General features: G+C 42.1%; 1 protein-coding gene across 2 annotated transcripts in view; it reads right to left on the bottom strand.

Annotated features, from left to right (window-relative positions):
- Positions 1-730: 730 nt before the first annotated feature.
- limd2 (LIM domain containing 2) overlaps positions 731-23,993 on the bottom strand; it is a 37,887-nt gene continuing 14,624 nt past the window's right edge. Inside the window, exons 1-3 of one of the 2 annotated variants that reach the window (XM_059955769.1) lie at positions 22,808-22,905; positions 15,077-15,213; positions 731-5,878 (exon numbers count right to left, since the gene is read on the bottom strand). In XM_059955769.1, coding sequence (XP_059811752.1) covers positions 5,725-5,878; positions 15,077-15,213; positions 22,808-22,810 — 294 coding nt within the window. In that variant the 5' untranslated portion in view covers positions 22,811-22,905 and the 3' untranslated portion in view covers positions 731-5,724. Of the gene's footprint in view, positions 5,879-15,076; positions 15,214-22,807; positions 22,906-23,993 lie in introns of those variants that run through there. The other variant, XM_059955768.1, reaches the window with a different exon arrangement.

Below are 23,993 nucleotides of genomic sequence, written 5' to 3'. Positions count from 1 at the left end.
AGAGTTATGACCTAAAATGTTAACAACTTCTTTACCCTCATGGGTGCTGCTCCACCAACTGAATTCCACCAGCTGATAATTTTTTTTTTGCTTCAGATTCCAGCATCTACAAAGTTCAAAAAACATTTATTATCTATGTATACTATATTTGTCTTTTTGAGATTCAGACACAAAACAATGAAACACAATAGAACCGATTAAAAACCCCACCCAACTAAGACCATCCAACACCCAATGTACAAAAAAAACTCAAATTGTGCAAACTAAAAAAAAACAACTAACACACAAAATATGAACTGCAGAGTCCCTGAAAGTGAGTCCACAGCCATGGAGCCAGTTCAGCGCTGAGATGAGTGAGGCCGGTCCAGGAACCTGATGGCTGCAGGCCACAACCACAGGTGGCCAACAACAGACAGAAATGGAGGGCCTTCATTGCTGCCCTAAATGCCCACAGGTATAACAGGTTTCTGATGATGATGAAGATCGCTCTTATCATTCTTCACTAAAATGGACTTTGTTTTTGCTTGTTCTAATTATTTCTTTCTTGTTTGTTAAGAAAATGTATGATTTATGTCCTTGTGCTGCTTGGTATGTGCCTCCGATGCTGTTGCCCGCAAAATTTTCAGTACATACATGTATTTGTGCATATGACAATAAACATGAATTTGAATGAGTTTTTTCCCTACCCTTCCCCACCTTTTTTTAAGCATCTTAGACACAGAGATACACAATGGATATTTTAATGTCAAAACTCTAACATTTGTAAAGCAGAGGTGCATTCACAGATTCAAAGCAGCACTTTTAACAGTCGTGATCAGAGATATAGAAACAGTAAAAAGAGATACAAACATACAATATTTATAAGGCATGTATATTCGGGGAACATCTACTGGGTAAAATATATTGTAAATGCAGTAATCTACCAGTGACAGCTTCCTTCAGGAGTGTTAGTGGAATGCAGAGTGACCAAAAAGGCAGTGAATTACATTAGAATACAACAATTGCAAGTAGAAGAGGCAATTGTGACAACCATATACTGTATTACTGACATACAAAATAAGATGTGGTCAGACTCTGATCATAACAACATAGCCTTCATTCACATTTTGTGTCTGTAATGTGTGACAATTCACAGTAATGCGTGCAATGTGTACTAGCAAATTTAGACCCGTATATCTCATGGGGGTTAGTTCAAAACGCAGTATATAATGGCCCATTAATACTTGGTGCAGGCCAAATGCAATAGGCCATTCACATTCAATGTATATAACATGGGATTGTTTCAGAAGTTGTTTGGTAAATAATGCTCAGTTCACTGTAGTCTGATGCCTACGTCTTGGAGCAAATTGCCAGCTTCTTTCTGACCTCTAAACAAAAATTGTGCAAACAGCAAATACCTGAAAATGATTTTATTTTCTGGTCTTTTCCTCCTCCTGAAGGGGGTCAACTGCAGCTGCACACAAAACGAGAACCTAATCTTGTTGCAGTTTTTCTAAATTAAGCTCGCAGGTTGTTTGGCATCAAGTCAACTCCATCCCATCCATCCTACATCAACATGTTGACTTCTGGTTGGAGACTGGGTCATTATTCAAGTTTTCTGTACCGTCTTGGCAACTCCAAGGCCCCCAACCACAAGGGTTTGGATGTCATTACTCTTTTTTTTAAATCTTTGCAATTCTTTTATGGAATGTACTAGTCAAAGCCCAGTATATCCATGGATAAGCTGTGTAACTGCAGTTATTGTTATTTAATTAGTAATTTCCAATTTCAATATTGATTAGATCAAATAAAACTGGGTAGTGGGGAATCCTGGCCCACTTAATGCATTATTGAGAACAAGCTAACAAGAACAGATAAGAAGCACCAATATAACAAATTCATGCAACCATTACAAAACAACACTCAATTTTTCACTTTGGTAAGACATCATACACCACCAAGTCCCAAAATGCTGATCACAGATTTATGCATGCATTATAGATTTTCCTCAACATAACATCACATTTTATTAAGCTCCGTTTCCAGGTTGCATTAATGTTAATCTGCGAAAACTTGGCATGTCTCATCAAGTTGGCGAGAGCAGTATGTGCTTAGAACAAGTAAAGGTTTGTTTTTTATAGGGTGAATATAGATTCTGGTGGGGAAATTAGATCAAGCATGCAACTTAAAACTTAATGGTAGTGGGCAGCTGGAATAAAATAAGGCAAAACTGTTTGTAGAAAGAGTAATGGAATGCATAAGCCATGAAGGGCCACAGAAATTTTAAAGCCTGAGATCAATTGAATTTTAATTACTTTAAGAGCATCAGGGAACATGAAGGCAGGCAAAATGGCCATAACATTACTAAATGGCAGAATGAGTCTGGGTTTGAATGACAACCTACTATTGTCTCCCTATTGCATTACCCAAGAGTGTTTAGCTCATGGATGCACACAATACAAATGGTGAAGAAGTGGTTGGAGGTCAGGAGTAGTGTGTGTTGATTGCTAGGGTGGCATTCTGCATAGCAGTTTTGACTAAGGTTTCAACCAGTAATATTCTTTGTTTCTTTATATAGCTACTGCCTAACCTGCTGAGTTTTTGCAGCATTTTTTTTTTATTCCACAGAGAAGTTGTAACATGTAAAGACAACAGCTCTCTTGTGGATGTACAGTAGATCTGGATGCATTGTGAAGCTGGACAGGAGTACTTCACTCCTGTGAAAGTAGAAATGCAAGTTAAAGTACATGGCTGGGTAACAGGAATGCAGATTACAGCAGCCTCAACAGGAGGCAATTAATTCACTCCACACTGGTGATTAAAATAGACAGAAGTGCAAGATGACTATGAGGCCTTAGTTGTTGTGCAGCCAGAGCTCAAAAACAAGTTGCTCCATTTGGATAGGATCATCATGAACAAGGGAAACTGAACAGCTTAACTGGAATGGCATGCACCGCATTCTCCTTTAAAAGTGGTTGAAGTGGAGCAAGTGTATGATTGGTACAGCCTTGGTGCATTTGTTGCTATCAGTGACATACACTTCATCCAAAAGTATAACTAATAGAAGATGGGGCATAATGCTGGACTAGTGTGGAAATTTCCATTGTCTGTGGAAAGAGGTGAAGCTTCAGATGTAAGCAGTGAAAGATAATGGCGAATAGAAAACATCCCTTCTCCTGGTCTACTTGGTGATGTCGGCATTGTTTTGGACCTGGCCTCATTTCAGCTGACACTCTAATACTTCTAATCCATTGGTGGCAGCCACACATTCAAATCTCAATGCATCACACAAAAGGTGGCAATTGGAAGTTATGGAAAAAGAGATAGGTAGTGGAGAGCACAAGAGTCAGCTTCCTCTAAAATGGAAGAACAAGTAACCTTGGCCAATTCCTATCGCACCTTATCTGTATACAGCACAAGTGTTGATTGTCTTGCCTGCTTCTCAATGGGGATCTTGTATTGACCAGGAGGAGGCCATTTGCTCCATTAGTTCCCATCCAACTGCCAGTAGAGAAATCTGATGGGTCCAATTCCCCTCTCCCCTTATTTGCCATTATCCCTACAGCTTATTAACTTCACACACAAAATGCTGGTGGAACGCAGCAGGCCAGGCAGCATCTTTAGGAAGAAGTACAGTCGACGTTTCGGGCCGAGATGTTGACTGTACTACTTCCCATAGATGCTGCCTGGCCTGCTGCGTTCCACCACAATTTTGTGTGTGTTGCTTCAATTTCCAGCATCTGCAGATTTCCTCGTGTTTGCGAGCTTATTAACTTACTGCTTTAATTTTGATTTTAGCCGAGGTTGCTATATGCAACAGACAATTAATTAGGGCGTGGGAGGAAACTGAAGTACCCAGAGGAAACTTATGTGATCAAGGAAAACTTGCAAACTCTGCACAGACAGCATCTGAGCTCAGGATGGAACCTGGGTCCTTGGAACTGTGAGACAGCAACACTGAGTGCTACACTGTTGTCATTTTGCTGAATGCATGAAGCAAAGTAGAGGACGTCTGTTAATCACAGTGGCATTGGTCCAGGTCTCACACTGGCCTTTGGTTTCAGTAGTATAGTTCTTTTAATTAATAGTGTGGGGAGAGTAACACAGGTAATCTTAGATGGTTTGTTAATGTTGGTCATGGAGCAACTGTTTATAAAAGACGTGATTTCTTTTTTGAATGAAACCTGGAAATGATCAATTACACGTGAACTGTAGTATAAAATGCATAGGTTCACAGACATTAAACATTCAAGTACCAAAATATTATTCTCAACATGTAACTGAGGCACAGTTTTAGTTGAAAAAAAAACGCATTCCATCTGCTAAGCCTGTGCTTGAGGATGTCCCTGAAATTCAGTGATATCACATTGTGATAATTAATACAACTGAAATCCCACACACTTAAATCACATGCAACCTTTTCAAAAACGTAGCCAAAGCTGGGAAAATGACAAAGCCTTCACTAAAACTAAGAATTTAAATCATTGGCTATTCAACCAGTAATTAAATGGAAAGGGGTGGTGGAGATATTGCAGAGAGACGGGGAAGGTCTGCTTTCTGTATTGGGATAAAAATTCCAATCTGTAGCCCTGAAACAGGGTGGCACTGACCTGCATCATGGGGATCAGGTGTTAGCAGGGCACTGGCATCTATCAGGATGGGACAATAAGGTGGAAATAGCTTTAACTATAGTGGGGAAGGGTTACTAGTCTGTTAGAGGGGCACTATTCATTGCTGGGGTGTACATGATGTCTCTAGTATGGGTACAAATTGGAGATATATGTGGGATTAGAGAAGTGTGCATGAAGTGAGGGTCTGCAGTGGAACTAGATTCCAGTTTTCTAATAAAACATCTGACTACAAAGTGTTCAACACACTCAGCTAAAATTGTTTGCAGATCTGCTCTGCTTGTAGAAGGGGTTGCTCCAAAACAAAAGTAATCTGGACACTCATGTTTGGGTCATAGCTATCTGAGTAATGAGGAAAGTGTACAGTGTAGCAAGATGTGCAAGTGATGCACTATGGTTCTCCAGGTTCTACTGAAAACATTAGTAGATAAATCAGTCACAGCTGATATGTAGGTGTCACTGTGTCTTCATAATCCTTTTCTATAAAGCACAATTAGAATATTTGGCATCAAAGCCACTCCATTTAAAAAGAGATATATTGTTGAGAGTATTCTGTGCAGTTGCAAACTGTTCCCACTAGGGTGAGCTATCATTCCAAAGACATAGCAATGTATAAATGAGGGAAGAATTGCTCTGGTTACTAGGTGGTAGTACTGGAGCGACATCTTGCTCATAGTACCAGTCATTAGGCTTGTGAAATTTTGGCTAATTCATTTCCAATTTTACTCTCCCCCTCCCCATTCCATTGTTAACTTGCACTTGGCTTAGCAAGATTGAATAGATGTTAATATCGGGGGTTTCAATGGAGAGAGTATGCCTCTCCCTGGGGCCTGACATTCCCCATGGGGAGGTTTAGATACTTCAGGATCAGTACCAACCCTGCCAACCACTGGTTGGTTTATGTTACTACATCCCCATGACCCTTTACATGATGTTACTACACATAATAACAGCAATCCTTCCCTCTTGTTAGCAATGGCCCCTAAATTACACACTATTTAAAGCAAATTAACAAATCGCTGCTGCTGTGCCCCTAGTTAGAGAGAGGCAGGGTGCCAGTGCTTCACACTTGGTTAGCTGCTAGCCCCCTGCTCCTTCCCTTGCAATAGCATCATGGTTATTTGGAGCCACTCTCAGCCGTCTTCTGCTGCCAGAGTTCCTTGTGCTGTTTGCGACCGAAGCCCTCGTCGTAATTTCCCTTGCTTTTGAACAATTGTTGGAAGTGAGGCTTGCAATAAAACTCACCTTGCAGTGCTGCATAGCTTCCCAGACTGAAGGGACAAAATGGGAAAAAGTCATCAATTTAAGAACGTCAAAAGTGTCAGGTAAAATCACATTGGTACAACAAGTTAGCAAGTTTACCTTCCTCATGACTCCTTGTATATTGTCAGTGCAAGTATACGCAGGTGGTGTATCATTGCAGCAGCACAATTCAGTTATAAATTCTGGCCACTCTTTTCTACCAGAGGGTTCCCCCCCCCCCCCCCCCAGGGCATGAAGGTGAATGTCTTCATTAAATGAAGCACATTCTTTGTAAATTGAACTCCAGAAGTTAGGTGACATCAAGGCTAAATCTGACCAAGTTTATCATCAATGAGCCCTGGTGAAACTCAAGTCACACTGATTCGTGGGGAAAAACACATCAGTGGCTGAAGTCATAGTTTGCACAAAGGGTGCAGTTGTTGGGGAATCAATAATTTCAGGAAATGTTAATTTCAGGTATTCCTCACAGCAATCCCACAGGCCCAAACTATTGCAACTATCCCATTAATGATTTCCCTTCCATTCTTGGGTCATAAGTGGCTTATGATCGTACAATTCCATTCACCTCTTCTGTAAATGAGGTAGTCAATGCGAGCAAGACCTAGACAGTATCCAGCATGGATTGATAAGTGTCAATTTAAATTTGTGCCATAAAAGTACCTGGCAAAGCCACTTTCAACAACGGAGAGTCTAACCACTTAACCTTGCTATTCAATGGCATTATTATCTCCAGATCGCCTAATCTAACATCCTGAGAGAGACAAATAACTGGAAGTTTAAACGGACCAGACCATTAAAAACTGTAGCTACAAGAACAGATCATAGGCTGACTTTCTGTGGCAAGTGACTCAGAGCCAAACATCCAAAGTTTTTCCACTCTTTACAAGACAGAACTGGAATGGAAGCATTCCCACTTGCTTTGGTAAACATGACTCCAGCAACTTTCAAAAAGTTTGACACCATCCAGAGCATAAACCCACAACTGAAATTCGTCTGCCACCGTAAATATTCATTACTTCCGCCACCCTGTATACCATCTACAAAATGCACTGGCGTTACTTAGCCAGGCCATTCTGAAGCAACACCTAAATCAGTGAGCTTTAACTCAGCAGTCAACACATGGGAACACTAGTGACTGCAGGTTCCCTCCAAGTCACACATCATCCTAATTTGGAACTCTCATTACCAATCCTTGATCATTACTGGTTCTATATCCTGGAACTCGCTCTTCAACAGTACTGCAGAAGCTTTTACACCAGAAGGACTGCAATGGTTTAAGACAATGGCTGATTTTCTCAGGGCCAATTAGGATAGGAAATGAATGCTGGCCTTGTAACAACATCCAGATCCTGAAAAATAAATTTTGAAAAAGTCACTAGCAAATTATTCTTAAATTTTCAATCTTATCTCAGCCATTAATGTTACTCCAGGTCCTTCCAGATATTTGGTCACTTTGTCACTTTTGTGGTTGGTAGACAAGCACCACTCTCTGCCCTTACTTCTTCCAAAACTGGGAATCGATGGAATCATTGGTTTCACACATTATTGACATGACTAAAATCATCAGTTGCAGAATCCACACCCACGAGTTTCTAATTGTATGAAAAGGAGTGTACACCTGATCCCAGATGTTCAATTCTCACTTACCTGTGAATTAGATTCAGACTGGAGGAAGCTAGGGTTTACAAGAAACAGGTCCTATTGCTGAACCTAACCAACTAGAGAGGCATAGCTTGACCACAGGGAGTACTGGGTTTTTTTGCTTCCATTCCACTGTTAGAGCTTAGTTTATTTGACTACCTAGAGACAGGTCCCTGTTTGATGGCATATGTGCCTCACCAGATCTCATCAATGTGCCAGGCTCTATGCCTTCAGTCATCCTGGTCCCAAAAATAAGATTGGTGAACCCCTCAGAACTGTCTAAACAACACACACGTTTATAGTTCCTGTGGTAAAAAAGCACAGCCCTCACCATGAGAACCAAGTTCTGCCATTTCCTGAAGGAGTATAGAAAGCACAGGGGTGAAACTAAAAACATGGTCAGGAAGTGGGTGCACAAAATCTTATTTGTAGGTACAATCACAGAAGACTAAGGGTGACAGAGGATAGAATATGTTCTTTTAGAGACCAAAATGACACCTTGCATGTGGAGATGGAAGACGTGTATAATTCTCAATAGATGCACATCTAAGGAATGATACAGATACTATCATTAAGGGGGAAGAATTGTGAAATAGTAAAATGAATACAGGGAGAGAGGGGACATTAAGGGCTCTAGTACATTTAAAAATGTGGACAAATTGCCTAGAAATAAGAGTTAACAGTGCAGACTAACTAACATTTTCTAGTCCCCTCTGGTTACAGCTGCGACTAGACAGGATGTACAAGATGTCAGAGTCATAAAACGCTACAGCACAGGAATAGGACCTTCAGCCCATCTAGACCATGCCGAATCATTACTCGACCTAGTCCCATCGATCTGCACCTGGATCATAGCCCTCCATACCCCTCCCATCTGTGTACCTATCCAAACTTCTCTTAAATTGAACACACAACCACCACTTCCACTGGCAGTTCATTCCACACTCTCATCACCCTGAGTGAAGAGATTCCTCCTCATGTTCCCCTTAAACGTTTCATCTTTCACCCTTAATCTACGACCTCTAGTTGTAGTCTCACCCAACCTCAGTGGGAAAAGCCTGCTTGCAATTACCCTATCTATACTAATTTTGCATACCCCTATCAAATCTCCCCTCATTCTCCTACATTTTAGGGAATAAGGTTCTAATCTATTCAACCTTACTCTACAACTTATATCAAGTTCCAGCAACATCCTTGTAAGTTTTCTCTGCATTGTTTCAATCTTATTTACATCTTTCCTGTAGGTAGGTGACCAGCCTCCCATGCAGGACCTTGTCTAACGCCTTGCTGAAGTCCATGTAAACAACATCCATTGCCTTGCCTTCAACTTTCCTGGTAACTTCCTCAATAAACTCTAAGATTGGTTAGACATGACCGACCTTGCACAATCAGTCCCCGTCTATCCAAATACTTACATATGTGGTCCCTTAGAATACCTTCCAATAACTTACCCACTACTAACGTCAGGCTCATTGGCCTATAACTTCCTGGCTTATTCTTAGACCCATTCTTAAACAACAGAACAAAATCAGCTATCTTCCAATCCTCCAACACTTCACCCATAGCCAAGGCTGTTTTAAATATTCTGCTAGAGCCCCTGCAGTTTCTGCAATAGCCTCCCAAAAGGTCCAAGCCAACTCCTTGTCAGACCCTGGGAATTTATCCACCCTAATTTGCCTTAAGATAGCAAACACCTCTTCCTCTGTAATATGGTCCATGACCTCACTGCTGCTTTGCCAAACTTCTATACTGTGTCCGTCTCCCAATGCAAAAAAATCCATTTAAGATCTCCTCCATTTCTTTCAGCTCCATGCATAGCTGATCTTCCAATGTTGTTCCTTGCTAATCTTTTGCTTTTAACATAAGGTATCTGTAGAAGTTCTTGGGATTCTTCTTCACCTTGTCTGCTAGAGAAACCTTATGCCTTTTAGCTCTCCCGATTTCCTTCTTAAGTGTTCACCTGCATTTCTTATACTCAACTACCACATTTGCTCCTTCCTTCCAGGCACCTTTTTTTTTAAAACCAGGGCCTCAATATATCTCGAAAAATAAGGTTCCCTAAACTTTTTATCCTTCCCTTTTATTCCGAAGGAACATACAAACTCTGTACTCTCAAAATTTCACTTTTGAAATCCTCCCACTCACCAAGTACACCTTTGCCAGAAAACAGCCTGTTCCAATCCACACTTGCCAGATCATTTCTGATACCATCCAAATTGACCTTTCTCCAATTTAGAATCCAAATGTGGTACCAGTATTTAAAATAGTGACGGGTATATATGCTGAGTGATGGGGAAATTATGGTAAACTTATGAAATAATATAAAACCTAATTTAGGAAGACAGATTAATCTTCAATATGAAACAATTATGCTGTTTCCAGATGCTGCCTGACCTGTTGCGTGTTTCCAGCATTTTCTATTTTTATTTCACTTTTTAGCAAGCAGTTTGATCAGTAGAGTAAAAGTCCAGTGGATCTATTGTGTGGCCGTTAGACACTAGACTGTGTTTCAAGCAAACAGTTTTTAAAATAGCGTCAGTTGCATGTGTTTGTGTTCAAAAAGCTGTAACTTTGTCACTGATAGTTGGTGAGAAAGACAGCAAGACAATTCACAACTATTTTGTTCACTGTGGTTTCAAGCATTCAGGCTTGGTGATGCCAGAAACGGCTGGGAGTGAAAATGAAACAATTTCACTACTTCACCAAGTTAGGTACTATGAAGGATTAGAAGATCTTGACAATCATCTTGAATGTTACAATGCAAATGAAGATTTGGTGGATGCAATCATCAATAGCATTGCATGAAGGCAGTCCATTATCTGTACTAGGTGTCTCTGCTGATTTTGTTCATTGTGTACACTAGATGAATTCCTCTGTCAGTAACTATTAGGAGCAAATACAGTTTTATAGTACTGTAGTAGTATTAGTCAAGTTTTAATTTGTTCTGCATTTCATTTAAATACATAATTTGTTACTCAGTTTGTCTTTTTTATACCTTTTTAACTATTTCCATGAAACTTCAACTAATTAGGCCAAAATGTATTGGTCATGATGTGTCCCAATTAACTGGAATCCACTGTATAGATTAAAAATTAGCTTAGAGAAAGAAAATAAAATGTTACGCTGAACTAGAATTTTAATTGACTTGTGGGTTATGTACAGTGGCTTTTTTTTAAAAAGCAAGGAAATGAAAGTGAATTATAGACCAGTTAGTTGGACATCGGTGGTGGGGAAAATGCTAGAGTCGGTTATCACAGATGTGATAACAGCACATTTGGAAAGAGATGAAATCATCGGACAAAGTCAGCATGGATTTGTGAAAGGAAAATCATGTCTGACGAATCTTATAGAATTTTTTGAAGATGTAACTAGTAGAGTGGATAGGGGAGAGCCAGTGGATGTGGTATATTTAGATTTTCAAAAGGCTTTTGACAAGGTCCCACACAGGAGATTAGTGTGCAAACTTAAAGCACACGCTATTTGGGGTATGGAATTGACGTGGATAGAGAATTGGTTGGCAGACAGGAAGCAAAGAGTGGGAGTAAACAGGAACTTTTCAGAAGGGCAGGCAGTGACTAGTGGGGTACCGCAAGGCTCAGTGCTGGGACCCCAGTTGTTTACAATATATATTAATGATTTAGACGAGGGAATTAAATGCAGCATCTCCAAGTTTGCGGATGACACGAAGCTGGGTGGTGGTGTTAGCTGTGAGGAGGATGCTAAGAGGATGCAGGGTGACTTGGATAGGTTAGGTGAGTGGGCAAATTCATGGCAGATGCAATTTAATGTGGATAAATGTGAGGTTATCCACTTTGGTTGCAAGAACAGGAAAACAGATTATTATCTGAACGGTGGCTGATTAGGAAAAGGGGAGGTGCAACGAGACCTGGGTGTCATTGTACACCAATCGTTGAAGGTGGGCATGCAGGTACAGCAGTCGGTGAAAAAGGCAAATGGTATGTTGGCATTCATAGCAAAAGGATTTGAGTACAGGAGCAGGGAGGTTCTACTGCAGTTGTACAAGGCCTTGGTGAGACCGCACCTAGAATATTGTGTGCAGTTTTGGTCCCCTAATCTGAAGAAAGATATTCTTGCCATAGAGGGAGTACAGAGAAGGTTCACCAGATTGATTCCTGGAATGGCAGGACTTTCATATGAAGAAAGACTGGATCGACTAAGCTTATACTCACTGGAATTTAGAAGATTGAGGGGGGATCTTATTGAAACGTATAAAATTCTAAAGGGATTGTACAGGCTAGATGCAGGAAGATTGTTTCTGATGTTGGGGATGTCCAGAACGAGGGGTCACAGTTTAAGGATAAAGGGGAAGCCTTTTAGGACCGAGATGAGGAAAAACTTCTTCACACAGAGAGTGGTGAATCTGTGGAATTCTCTGCCACAGGAAACAATTGAGGCTGGTTCATTGGCTATATTTAAGAGGGAGTTAGATATGGCCCTTGTGGCTAAAGGGATCAGGGGGTATGGAGAGAAAGCAGGTACAGGGTTCTGAGTTGGATGATCAGCCATAATCATACTGAATGGTGGTGCAGGCTCAAAGGGCCAAATGGCCTACTCCTGCACCTATTTTCTATGTTTCTATGAAGTTGGGGTTACAGTCATATCAGGTGTGATTTTATTGACTAGAAGAGCAGGGTTTATGGGCTGAGTGACCCTTTCCTGCTCCTAATCAATATGTTTCTACTGGACTTAATACAATGTTCTTAGTTTTTCCATAGTGTACATTGATGATCTGGACATAACTATAGGGGCTACAATTAAGGTAGTTACCAACGATACTAAAATTAGCACTGTCTATTTTGATGTTGAGAAGGCAAGTTCTGGGCTGCAGGAAAATATCAACGACTGTATGGACATCAAAAAAGCAATTGGAATTCAATTTAGAGAAGTGTGTATAAATAAGACAAAGAAAAACATGGAAGGATCTCTGGAGGAACAAGAATCATCGAACACATATGGAACTGGTTAAGGAAGCCAAAAGGATTTGCCCCTTTAGCGGCAGAGGCACAGAATCACTGATTGTGACAGACAGAGGAATTAGGGATTGGGTATAAATGGGTCTTACACTGGTTACCAAGACATAATGAGAGGTCTATGGCATGGATTGATGCTGGGGCCTCACCCTTTTCAAATTTATATAACCAAATTGATGACAACATCAAAGGCCTAATTTTCCAGATTGTTGTTACAAAGATCGGTGGTAAAGTGAAGATGACACAAGGTCACCACCTAGGGAGATGCGTAGGTCAAGTGCACAAAAATTTGACAGATAGAACATAATATGGGAAAAATATACAATGATCTACTTTACAGGAAAATCAAAAAGGCATACTACCTAACAAGCAAGAGATTGCAAAGCTATGAGATGCAAAAGGAATTTGGTTGTCTGTGCATGATTTGTGAAAAGCCAGTGAGCAGGTAGATCAAGTAATTGATAAAGGTAACAGAATATTACTGTGTATTCTAAGAGGAATTTATCAGGTATTTAATCAGTTATGCAGAGCATTGGTAAGACTGCATCCGTATTGATCCTTCTTATTTAAGGATGGATGCATTGGAAATAGCTCAGATCACGGTGACAGGAATAATACCGGAAGTGGGCAAATGCCATTTTTTAAGCTGGTACAAACGTGATAGACCAAATGAGCTCCTTTGTGCTACAGATTTCTGTGGCTTCAATTACTTCCAAGCTTCTGGAGTTTCCTCACAACCATGTCGTGGTCAATGTGCAGGAAGCAAAGGCTGTGCTTCAGAACACTGGGCAAGGATATTTTTGGCCCAAGGCATTCCTCCACTGGAAAAATGCAGGCATTTCCTCCAACCACACTGATTCTTTGAGACCATCCAATCAGTGTTATTTTATCACTGATTAAAATTAACTGTAATTACTTCTGGTAAGATGGCAACGCGCTCGGTCACAATGGCCTCTCTGGGTCCAAACAAAGGTTTAATTGTTTGTCCTTTGTCTTTTTAAAAATAAAAATAATCACAAGATACTGCTGGATATTAAGAACATCAAGTACTGTAGGACTATCCCATTAGTAGTGAAGCTGGGCTTATGTATCATGTTGCTGCCTGCTATAGCCACCTAAGGAGGAAAGTGTTGGAGATGATGCGCAGTCCAACAAACAGCACAAATGATTGTCTTGGACATCTTTTTTGTGATCGCAAGACCCTGTGGGGCATTGGTAACGTAGAGTACTGCAAGGTAAGTTCATTGGAAAGACCAATGGCGGAGAGGCTGCATGGCCTCGATTGTTGCGCGGACCAGGCCCTCATGCTGCGCGGGGTTGCCTGTTGCAGCCAGCCAGGAAAGGAGATGCCAGAGGCATTGTGGCACAGCGGGTAGTCCGGGCTGGGTTTGGAGCTGGCCCCACCCATCAGTGCTGCCCTTCAGTGTTTGCTCAGTGAAAGACAAGCTCGATTGCGTTCAACTGCGGCTGCACTAGCGCGTGATGAGGAACTGCTGCATGCTTGATCTTGCAGAAACGTGGCTTCAGGGCAAACAACATGCCATCAATCTACAGGCCATGACACTACACAGGGACCTGGGCTATATTATTTTGTGACTATGTTTTTCTATCATAACCATGTGTTGTATGTGCTGTGTGTGACTATTGGTACTGTGTTTTGTATCTTGGCCCTGGAGGAAAGCAGTTTCATTTGGCTGTATTCATGAATATGGTTGAATGACAATTACATTTGAACTTGAACCGAATTCTAAATGGAAAGTTCTGCTGGAAGAAGTTGTTTCCCAGGAGAGGCCAGGGAGATGAGACAACTGCTGAATGCTGTTTATAACCACTATTTTTCACAGTGAGCACCGAGTGGAGGGAAAACTACTTGAAGAGTGGAACGTGCAATCTACAATGCTAAATTACACAGCGGCTGTGACAACAATTTACCTCACGTGTTTTCTGGAGGGAACTGTGGATCATGCAAGGGAATTAGGAGTGAAATAAAAATTATTCAGGCAGCAAAGATGCTCAGGGTGAACAAGGCCAAACCACTAAACATTATGTATTGATTCAGTTAAGTTTTCCCCTTTGGAAAAATTCACAATTACCTTTCAAACAGGAACAGTTGGTAAGAGCTGGAGTTAACCCATTCAAAGCCTGCAATCCTGGAGGCTGTAATTAATTTCAACAGCAGATCTTGTTTGTTTTTCTTTGGCCCCTGTCCTTTCCTAGAGGCATGAATGCAGGCTCCTCACTAAAGCAGTTAATGACAGCATATGGAATTAGATACAAAGGGTTGGCAAGCTGGTTGGTGACATTGATGAACTAGTTGTCGTAGCCTCAGAATTGCAGAGCCTTGTGCATCTCTACCCATAGTCATCTGCAGCTGGATGTACCTACCTTAGTACCTCATAAAATATGAATTAAGTTCTAATTGACGTATCTCAGCACTGACCCACAGTTAATTTGGCATGTTTTGGTGTAATATGTTCATCTGCTCATCTGTTTGTGCTGTTTGGGGCTGGGGCTGGTGGTGTGGATTGTGATACTGAATGCAGAATTTTACCAGAGCTTAGTTTCATATCTCACCTCAGTTTAGCTTTGCAATGCTTACAGCAGAAACAGGTGGTGTGGAAAATAAACTTATCAGCAACCAGCCGTTCCATGGGATACACCGTTTTATTGCAGGAAGTGCAGAGTTCCTGCGGCGTGGTCTTCATAAATGCCTGGAGTGAAAAGTAAAGTACATACACCATATTAACCTGAGCTTTCAGGCAATCAAAAGCCAGTAGCAGAAACCTGCACTACAAGTTCCCGCGGAAAAATAGCCTCGATAAATTGCACACTCCTTGGTTCTTTTTTCATTTTATTTTATTTGATATTTAGAGACACAGTACAAGAACAGATTCTTCTGGTCCAATGAGCCCGCATTGGCCAATTACACCTATGTGACCAATTAACCTACTGACCTGTGTGTCTTTGGAATGGGGGAGGAAATCAGAGGACCTGGAGGAAACCCAAGCAGTTATGGGCAGAACATAATAACTTCTTACAGACAGCAGCAGAATTGAGCCCAGATTGCTGGCACAACAATAGCATTATGCTAACTGCCACTCTACCATGCCACTGCAGTGAGCTGAGAACTTACTCAGAGTGCTGAAACAAAGGGTGGCTCTGTGGTGCCACTGTGCAAACATGCATTCAGACAAAGAAGGCCATAAGTGCTGGAGGTACAAACACTGCACTGATTGAAGATACGGGTAATGCAGTCCTTCTTCATCAGTCATCCCATTGTTACCATTCTGAGAATCACAACAACACTGAGCCATTGACCCTGAAACTAGTGCTGAATACTGCGGTTTTGTGCAATGATCAACATACACCCTCACAGCAAGAAGTTAAATTTACTCAACACATCTGTGGCTGCTGTCTGGAAATATGTTACCTAGTGCTCCTTCTCTTTCACCCTCTCCATTATAGGCTGGAATGTTGCCAAGGGTCACAAAAGATGCCAGAATCTAGAGCAACAAACAAGAAGCTGGTGGAACTCAGTGGGTCAGGCTGCATCTGTGTAGGGAAATAGACAGCAGATGTTTCAGGTCAAGACCTTCATCTGGACTGAAAGACAGAAAAGAGATAGCCGGTATAAAGGGGTGGAGTGAGAGATGGTGAGGAGGTGTGATAGGCAGATGGAGGAAGGAAGAGAGGAAATCATGACAGAAGCTGGCAGGTTATGTGGATGATGGAATCAGATAGAGAAAGAGTTGTGGAGCATGGAATCTAATAAGGGAGGTGGGATGAGCAGATGTTAATAGTAAAGGGAAGGGACGTGGTGGAAGGATTCTGAACGTGTTGGGAAGATGGAATGGGTAGAGGATCCTGCCAGATTTCTGCTGATCCTCAGCACGAGTCTAATCTCATCATTCCTAATGCTGGGCAATGACAACTTCCAATTGGTGTGAATGAAGGAATTGGATTTTTTGCTTCCTATCAGCAGGAACATGTCGATAACCTGGTGTGGCATCATTCCATAGATTCTGGAAGTGGCAATGCTTATTACTCTCATTAATAACTAGGAACTGTCAAAGTACTGTAGAAAATGCAGATATGAAATAAAAGCAGAAAATGCCAGAAATATTCAGTAAGTCAGGCAGCATTTGTGCAGACAGTGCTTCAAGTCAATGGCCTTCCCTCGGAACTTTCAAGATATTTCTAGCAAATCTAGGAAGAATCAATTTGAAGAACTGTGCACAAGCTGTCCACTAGAAGAGGACAGCTTTCCATCGGTTCCTCTTGCCTGCCTTCACAGTCTGCATTAGTCTGAGGATTTTAGCAACTGGCACCAGAAATACAGGATGTGATGTAGAAAATCTGGAAACACCAGAAATTTCTGCTTAAGAGCAGAAGCTAAGAGATTATTGGACTGAGGTATTCAAGGTCATGAATGATTTTGACAGAGTAAATAAAGAGATTGCTATAAGCATCATAACACAGAGAACACAAACTGAGGATGATTTGGGTGGGGGGGGGAAGAGAAGAGGAGCGAACTTGAGAAAATTACTTTAAAAACAAGAAGCAATGTGAATATAATCTTGAGATCTAGAGTACACCAACAGACTGCTGGAAGTAAAAGTATCTTTCAAATTAGAACTGGTTAAACATTTGAAAGAGAAAAAATCCATCATTCTGGGGAGGGAAAGTGAAGAGAGTTTACTTGGTTCACGGCATTGATCAGTTGGCCGTATGCCACCCTCCAGTGGTGTATCATTCTACAGCTTAAGTTGTTTGGCTTCATGCTCCTCAGCTTTATTGCTAATAATAGTCATGGAGTCACAGAAGAGTACAGCAAAGAAACAGGCCCTTTGGCCCACCTAGTCCATGACAAACCATTTAGAGTCAGTTGCCTAAATCTGGGGCCAGGGCCTGGCACAAGACCAATGCAAAGCAAAAACTTAGAGATACGGAAGACTGAGCTCCAATTTGCCTCAGCCAGCTTGGACTTTGCCACTGGTTGTACACTTCACTGGGGTTACCATAAAGACGGGAAGTGCCTTGCATCAGTGGCAGTCCTGTCTTGTCAATGAAACAACTGAATGGTTACACTTAAATGCTGGAGGAACCCAGCACTCAAACAGCATTTATTGGAGGGAAATGAACAGTTGACATTTCAGCTTGAGATCTTTCATCAGGACTGGCAGCTGGATCTGCTGTGTTCCTTCAGTATCTTCTGTCTCCACAGAAACATTTGCTGCTGAGATCTGCAGGGAAAACTTCCCAATCAGCCATCACAGTTTTGACAGTTTATCCACGCTTCCTGCTGACCCTTCACCAAGAAAACTGTGACCAATCACAAGCACTCTTCTCTGAACAAATATATCGTGACACAGGAACTTGCAGATCAGCCAGGACTGGTATTTTTCTCCATAAATACCACACTTAATTCTCATACTCCTACTCACCTGTTCTCTTAACTATATATTTGCATACTGCATTAAGTAACCATTTGGAGCAGAGAAACATGTGATATCAATTGCTTACATAAATTTCTTATTAAAATAATTTTTTGGTAATGATCTGAAAGATTGTGTCCACCCTACATTGAAATGTTGCCAATTTTATTCTATGTTTGCACATCCTCCTGCTCTACTTTTGTGCCAGAAGGAAGCCCACAACTGGCATTCAGCACCAGAATATTATCATTGGGTCCTCCAGTTTTGTAAAGAGCAGATTTGCATTGTACGTGTGGGCATTCCTCATCCAAGCCTTGACCTTGTCATATGCATTTGAGAGAAGACTACATTTTGCAGTTACCCCCTTATAAAGCAGTACCAGTAATATTGCGGGCATGTTGCCTGTCTGTCCAGCCACTCAGTGTAGCATGTCGCAGAAGGAACCAAGGAACATAAACAGGAAACAGTTCAATTACAAGAAGAGCTTTGGTGCAAACCCAACCTGCCTGCTAAATGGGGGAAGGCAGTAAAACTACAGCTTGGTTCTGGTTGACAAGTTGGTTTGCTGTCACTAGTGTTAGTAATTATATACAATGCCTGTGTGTGGATTGTAAGTATCTATTTAATATTAATTAAGCATAACAGTTGGCTCAGATCATGCTACATATCCAATAACTCTAAGGTTTATTAAGACTCTGGTCAGGCTGCACTTGGAGTATTGTCAACAGTTTTGGGCCCCATATCTCAAAAAGGATATGTTGTCACTGGAGAGAGTCCAAATGAGGTTCACGAGGGTGATTCTGGGAATGAAGGGGTTAACATATGGGGAGCATTTGGCAGCTTTGGGCTTGTACTCACTGGAATTTAGAAGAATGTGGGGGGATCTCACTGAAACCTACCAAATGTTGCAAGGACTAGATAGGGTGGCTGGGGAGAGGATGTTTCCTCTGGTGCAGATATCCAGAACTAGAGAACAAAGCTTCAAAATTGAGGGGTGATCCTTTAGAACAGAGGTAAGGAGGATTTTTTTTAAGCCAGAGAGTAATGAACCTGTGGAATGCTCTGCTCCAGACTGCAGTGAAAGCCAAGGCAGTCAGTATATTTAAAGTGAAAATTGAGAGTTTCCTGATTGGTCAGTGCATTAAAGGGTATGGTGAGAAGGGAGGTGTATGGGGTTGAGTGGGATCAGGGATCAGCCATGATGGAATAGCAGAGCAGACTTGATGGGCTGAATGGCTCAATTCTGCTCCTATGTCTTGTGATCTTTTAGTCTTTTCAAACTCACAAATCACAAGGGACCTTTTAATAGACTGTGACCTATCGCCGCTGAATGCAAGCTGATACAGTAAGAATGCAGTATTGTACCTGTCTTTGCCCTTTATCCTCAGCTCCCCCATTTTACCTCACTTGTGCAGCAACAACAGCTGAAATGGTCACAGATGTCTCCCAAACTATCAACCTCATACAATGTAGAGAAACAGGGTCTCTCAGGTTATTCCTAATGAAAAATGTCAGGTTCACCAGGCTTCCCAGGGTTTTAGGTTAGCATCTCACTTTTGCACCAAAAATTTAGGACCTTTGGATTAATTATTTACAACTTGGATGGAATGTTCCTACCTCAAGCTACACACAAGATCCAGCCACAGTAGAGAGATAATGACCAAAATATGTTTCTGTTTTGTTGGTTGTGGATTAAATAATTGTGATGCCCCAAAAGAGAAATCCCCTGCGAGTCTCTAAATTGTGTCATGGGCAATTGGAGACCAAGTACGGTCAGCCAGACTTTGTGTTTGAGTTTTGAAGTGGAGCTTGAGCTGTCAGTCTTCAGACTCAACTAAGAAGCAAGTGTTTTATCTCTGAGCCACAGCTAAGAGTTTAATCCTATTGCCAAACGCTACCAAACATAGTAATGAAGCAGCAATTTAGACACTTCCTCCTTACAGCCAGCCTCGATGTAACAGTTCTCAAAGCCTTACTGAACAACCCAACTAATTAACCTTTGGACTGGACTTGGAGACAATGAAAGATGATCCAAACTGAACTGGACTAGCCCTATAAGTGAAAGCAAAAATTACAATGCACTGTTAACCCAGCCCCATTTACGGAAATGTCCAATGCAATTTACCAAGGGATGTAAGCTGATCTAGAAATATTCATCATGTTTCACTTATGTGAAAAATAATTTTCAATTGCATAATAGTGAAAAAATGGTAGTCTACAATTAAATTTCAAGACAAGTCACCGTTTCTTTCCATGCTGGAATATCTGGACCAGGCTTCAGAGCAAGCTCTGTGCAAGAATGGAAATGAAGAACTAAACAGTACTAAACATCTCAAGCAGATAATGCCCCAATATACCCAAGTGTTTGCCTCTGAGCTGATCCATCATTATTCCCATAGGATTCTTCTAGGACAAACTGCTGCATAAGATTGCTCTCTGGAAGTCAGCAAAAGAACTGCCATTCCTACTCCCATGTACCCCTCAACCCCAGCCTGCCTGGTCCCATGCTGTGCACATTTTGTCTCTGAACTATCTACTGAATGTACACAAAGTGCCAGGGACAGAGCTGATCAGGAGTACTATGTTCGGAAGTCTCAGGTTACTAGGCAAGAGACTTAAAGTTACAGCCCCAAGCCATTTCTGTCAGGACAGAGAGACACAAACAGGCTGTTTATGAAGAGTGGCTGTGTCTCTAGGGTTTACAGAGGCTCAGGCTGTCTTGCAATTGTCATTGCTTGGTTGCCTTTTGTTTGTTCAATCTTGTTGATATGGCACAGAAACAGGTCATTTGGCCCACTAAGTCTGTGCCAGCCATCAAGCACCCATTTTTTCATTAATCTTACCCTAACCCAAAGAATTGCCTCCCAAAAGCACAGGAACACCTTTGTCAGAAGGACTAGTGGTTTTAGGAGGCAGTTCATCACCTCCTCTCAAGGATAGCTAGAGGTGGACAATAATTGTTGCCTTCAGCAGCAACACCCAGATCCTATACAATGAACTAAAAAAAGCGATCACATGATGACAATTGCCAGGCTGTCTTGGCCTCAGTAACCCCCTAGAGACACAGCAACTCTTCATAAACAGCCTGTTTATGTCCCTCAATCTTGACAGAAATGGCTTGGGGCTGTAAACATCCAATCAGATGCTCTGAAATGAATAGCTGATGTCTGTTGTGAATTATGAGATAGTTCAGTTTTGCAGCTGTACTCCAGTGGGAGCCATTTTATCTGCTGTTGAAATGCTGCTTTGCACCCTTGACCCCAGAGTTGGGCTTCTGATTTCTGTTCCCACTCCTTGAGAAGAATCATCTTTTAAGCCCCACTTCTGATAAGTAAAGGAACTCTGAGACACAGCTGAGCACTATAATAAACTGGGCATTACAATGACTGGATCAGGATTCTGGTGTGAAGAAGCAGATGGAAATGATCCACAGAAAACTCCCTTTGTGATGAGAGCAGATCCAGATCAGCAAGACACTTTAATGGTTTGCAACTGATGTACCCATTCGATTCTCGACCAGAATGCTTCAAATCACTTCAGGGTCCTCTCCCTTTCTGTAGAGATCACTCTCCCCATGACTCTTTTGTCCACTTATCTCTCCCTACCAATCTCCCTCCTGGCATCTCTCCCTGGGACTGTGCTAAGTACCGCATCTATGCCTACATCTCTTCCCTCACCATCATTTGGGGCCCTAAACAGTCCTTCCAGATAAAGCAGTGCTTTGCTTACAAGTCTGTCACTGTCAATTACTTCATCCGGTACTCCCGGTGTGACATCCTCTACATCAGTGAGACCCAACACAGGTAGGGGGAACTGCTTCATTGGGTACATTCACACCATCTGCTGCAATGGCCAAGATCTCCTGTTAGCCACCCATTTCAATTCAAGTTCCCATATGCATGTCCATGGCAATAGACAATAGACAGTAGGTGCAGGAGTAGGCCATTCGGCCCTTCAAGCCAGCACCACCATTCACTGTGATCATGGCTGATCATACACAATCAGTACCCCGTTCCTGCCCTCTCCCCATATCCCTTGACCCCGCTATCTATAAGAGCTCTATCAAACTCTCTCTTGAATTCATCCAGAGACTTGGCCTCCACTGCCTTCTGGGGCAGAGCATTCCACATATCCACCACTCTCTGGGTGAAAATGTTTTTCCACATCTTTGTTCTAAATGGCCTACCCCTTATTCTTAAACTGTTGCCTCTAGTTCTGGATTCACCCATCAGCGGGAACATGCTTCCTGCCTCCAGTGTGTCCAATCCCTTAATAATCTTATATGTTTCAATCAGATCCCCTCTCATCTTTATAAAATTCCAGTGTATACAAGCCCAGTCACTCCAATCTTTCAACATATGACAGTCCCGCCATTCTGGGAATTAACCTTGTGAACCTACGCTGCACTCCCTCAATAGCAAGAATGTCCTTCCTCAAATTTGGAGACCAAAACTGCACACAATACTCCAGGTGGGGTCTCACCAGGGCCCTGTACAGCTGCAGAAGGACCTCTTTACTCCTATACTCAATTCCTCTTGTTATAAAAGCCAACATGCCATTAGCTTTCTTCACTGCCTGCTGTACCTGCATGCTTGCTTTCATTGACTGATGTGCAAGAACACCTAGATCTCGTTGTACTTCCCCTTTTCCTAACTTGACTCCATTTAGACAGTAATCTGCCTTCCTGTTCTTGCCACCAAAGTGGATAACCTCACATTTAACGTCCTATTAACCACTACGTTACCATGGCACCCAGGGTAGTGGTGGAAACTGGTGGATGGGCTGGGAGAGTTGATACAAGTGGGTGATGGAAGGGCCATTATCTCTAGCATATTGGGCAGATACAAAAGCTGACCAAAGTCTCACTGACCATATCGTGGAGAGAAGTTGTCCAGACTCCCTCAGTGTCTCAAAATGAAATACTGCCTGTAAACACAAAGTTTGTCTTAATTAATTTTTTAGAATGGGAATGTAGGTAGGGATGAGTCAGTAAGAAAGCTTGATTCTACCTTAACCCCCAGCCCATGGTCACTAGAATCACTGGATTCACTGCTGGGACTTAGGTTCATTTTTAGTTGAGAAGTGGTTAGGTCAATGGTGGAGCCTTATGATACTTGCATTCCTGTCACCCACTTGCTGGTGCAGCCACTTCCTTGCTGTGCCTCAGGATGGTGGGGTTCAGGACCATCTGATGGGGTGGTAGCACCCAGACTTGGTATCTCTGGTGGCTCTGCCATTCAGTGGTCCAGCTCCACTTGGCTCAATGGTGGGCAGTGCAAGTCCCCCCCTGCCCATTGCCAAGGTGCCTGGTTCAGTCGGGGGACCCTTATGGGGGTTGACATTGGTCAACATTGTCCTTATAATTACTTGCCAAAAATATCAGCTTGAGCAAACTGCTAAATTAAGGCAGACATCAGCCCTAATTAATTTTAGCTTTTTCTTTCTCCTGGATGATTCATGTGGTAACCCCAGTGACTTTCACCAGTGGGAGGGTGGGGAGTGGTAGGTACAAAAGGCCAGACCCAATACCACAAAGAAATAAGACCAGGGCTTTAATGTTAGTTATCTATAAAACACAAGAAATGATGCTACTGGTGAGGATGAGGGATGTTCAAGGAACTACCATATGCAATGATGAATATCTGATGGTTCAAGGTGCACCACAGGGTTGCCAGCCTGGCGAACACCAGCTGGTACATGTTGTGGCCACAACTTGCCAATGGACAATGGGCAGGCATTAGGCAGAAAGATCCAGCCCACTGTTCATTAGGCACAGTGCAGACACAGGAACAGTGAGAGCGATTGCTCTCCACTTCGGGACAGGATGCTAAAAGGTTACCCCAATAATGAGTGGCAGCTTGAGGGAGGGAATGTGATTTTACCACAGGCCAGTTCTTTGCCAGCAGCTTTTTCCTAGAAGTTGTTGGAGGACCAGAGGTTTTGGCCTGTGTCACTTCTCCAATCACCTTTGTTGTCCTGCACCATTACACCACCCTGCACTAGTGCCCTTAGAATTCACGGGCTCACAGTTGCTCCGGGCCCTGTCACCAGCAACA

This window comes from Hypanus sabinus, chromosome X1 (genome assembly GCF_030144855.1).
Source record: "Hypanus sabinus isolate sHypSab1 chromosome X1, sHypSab1.hap1, whole genome shotgun sequence".
Taxonomy (NCBI): Eukaryota; Metazoa; Chordata; class Chondrichthyes; order Myliobatiformes; family Dasyatidae; genus Hypanus; species Hypanus sabinus.
Note: the sequence above shows the minus strand (reverse complement) of the source record. Positions and strands in the feature narration are given on the sequence as shown.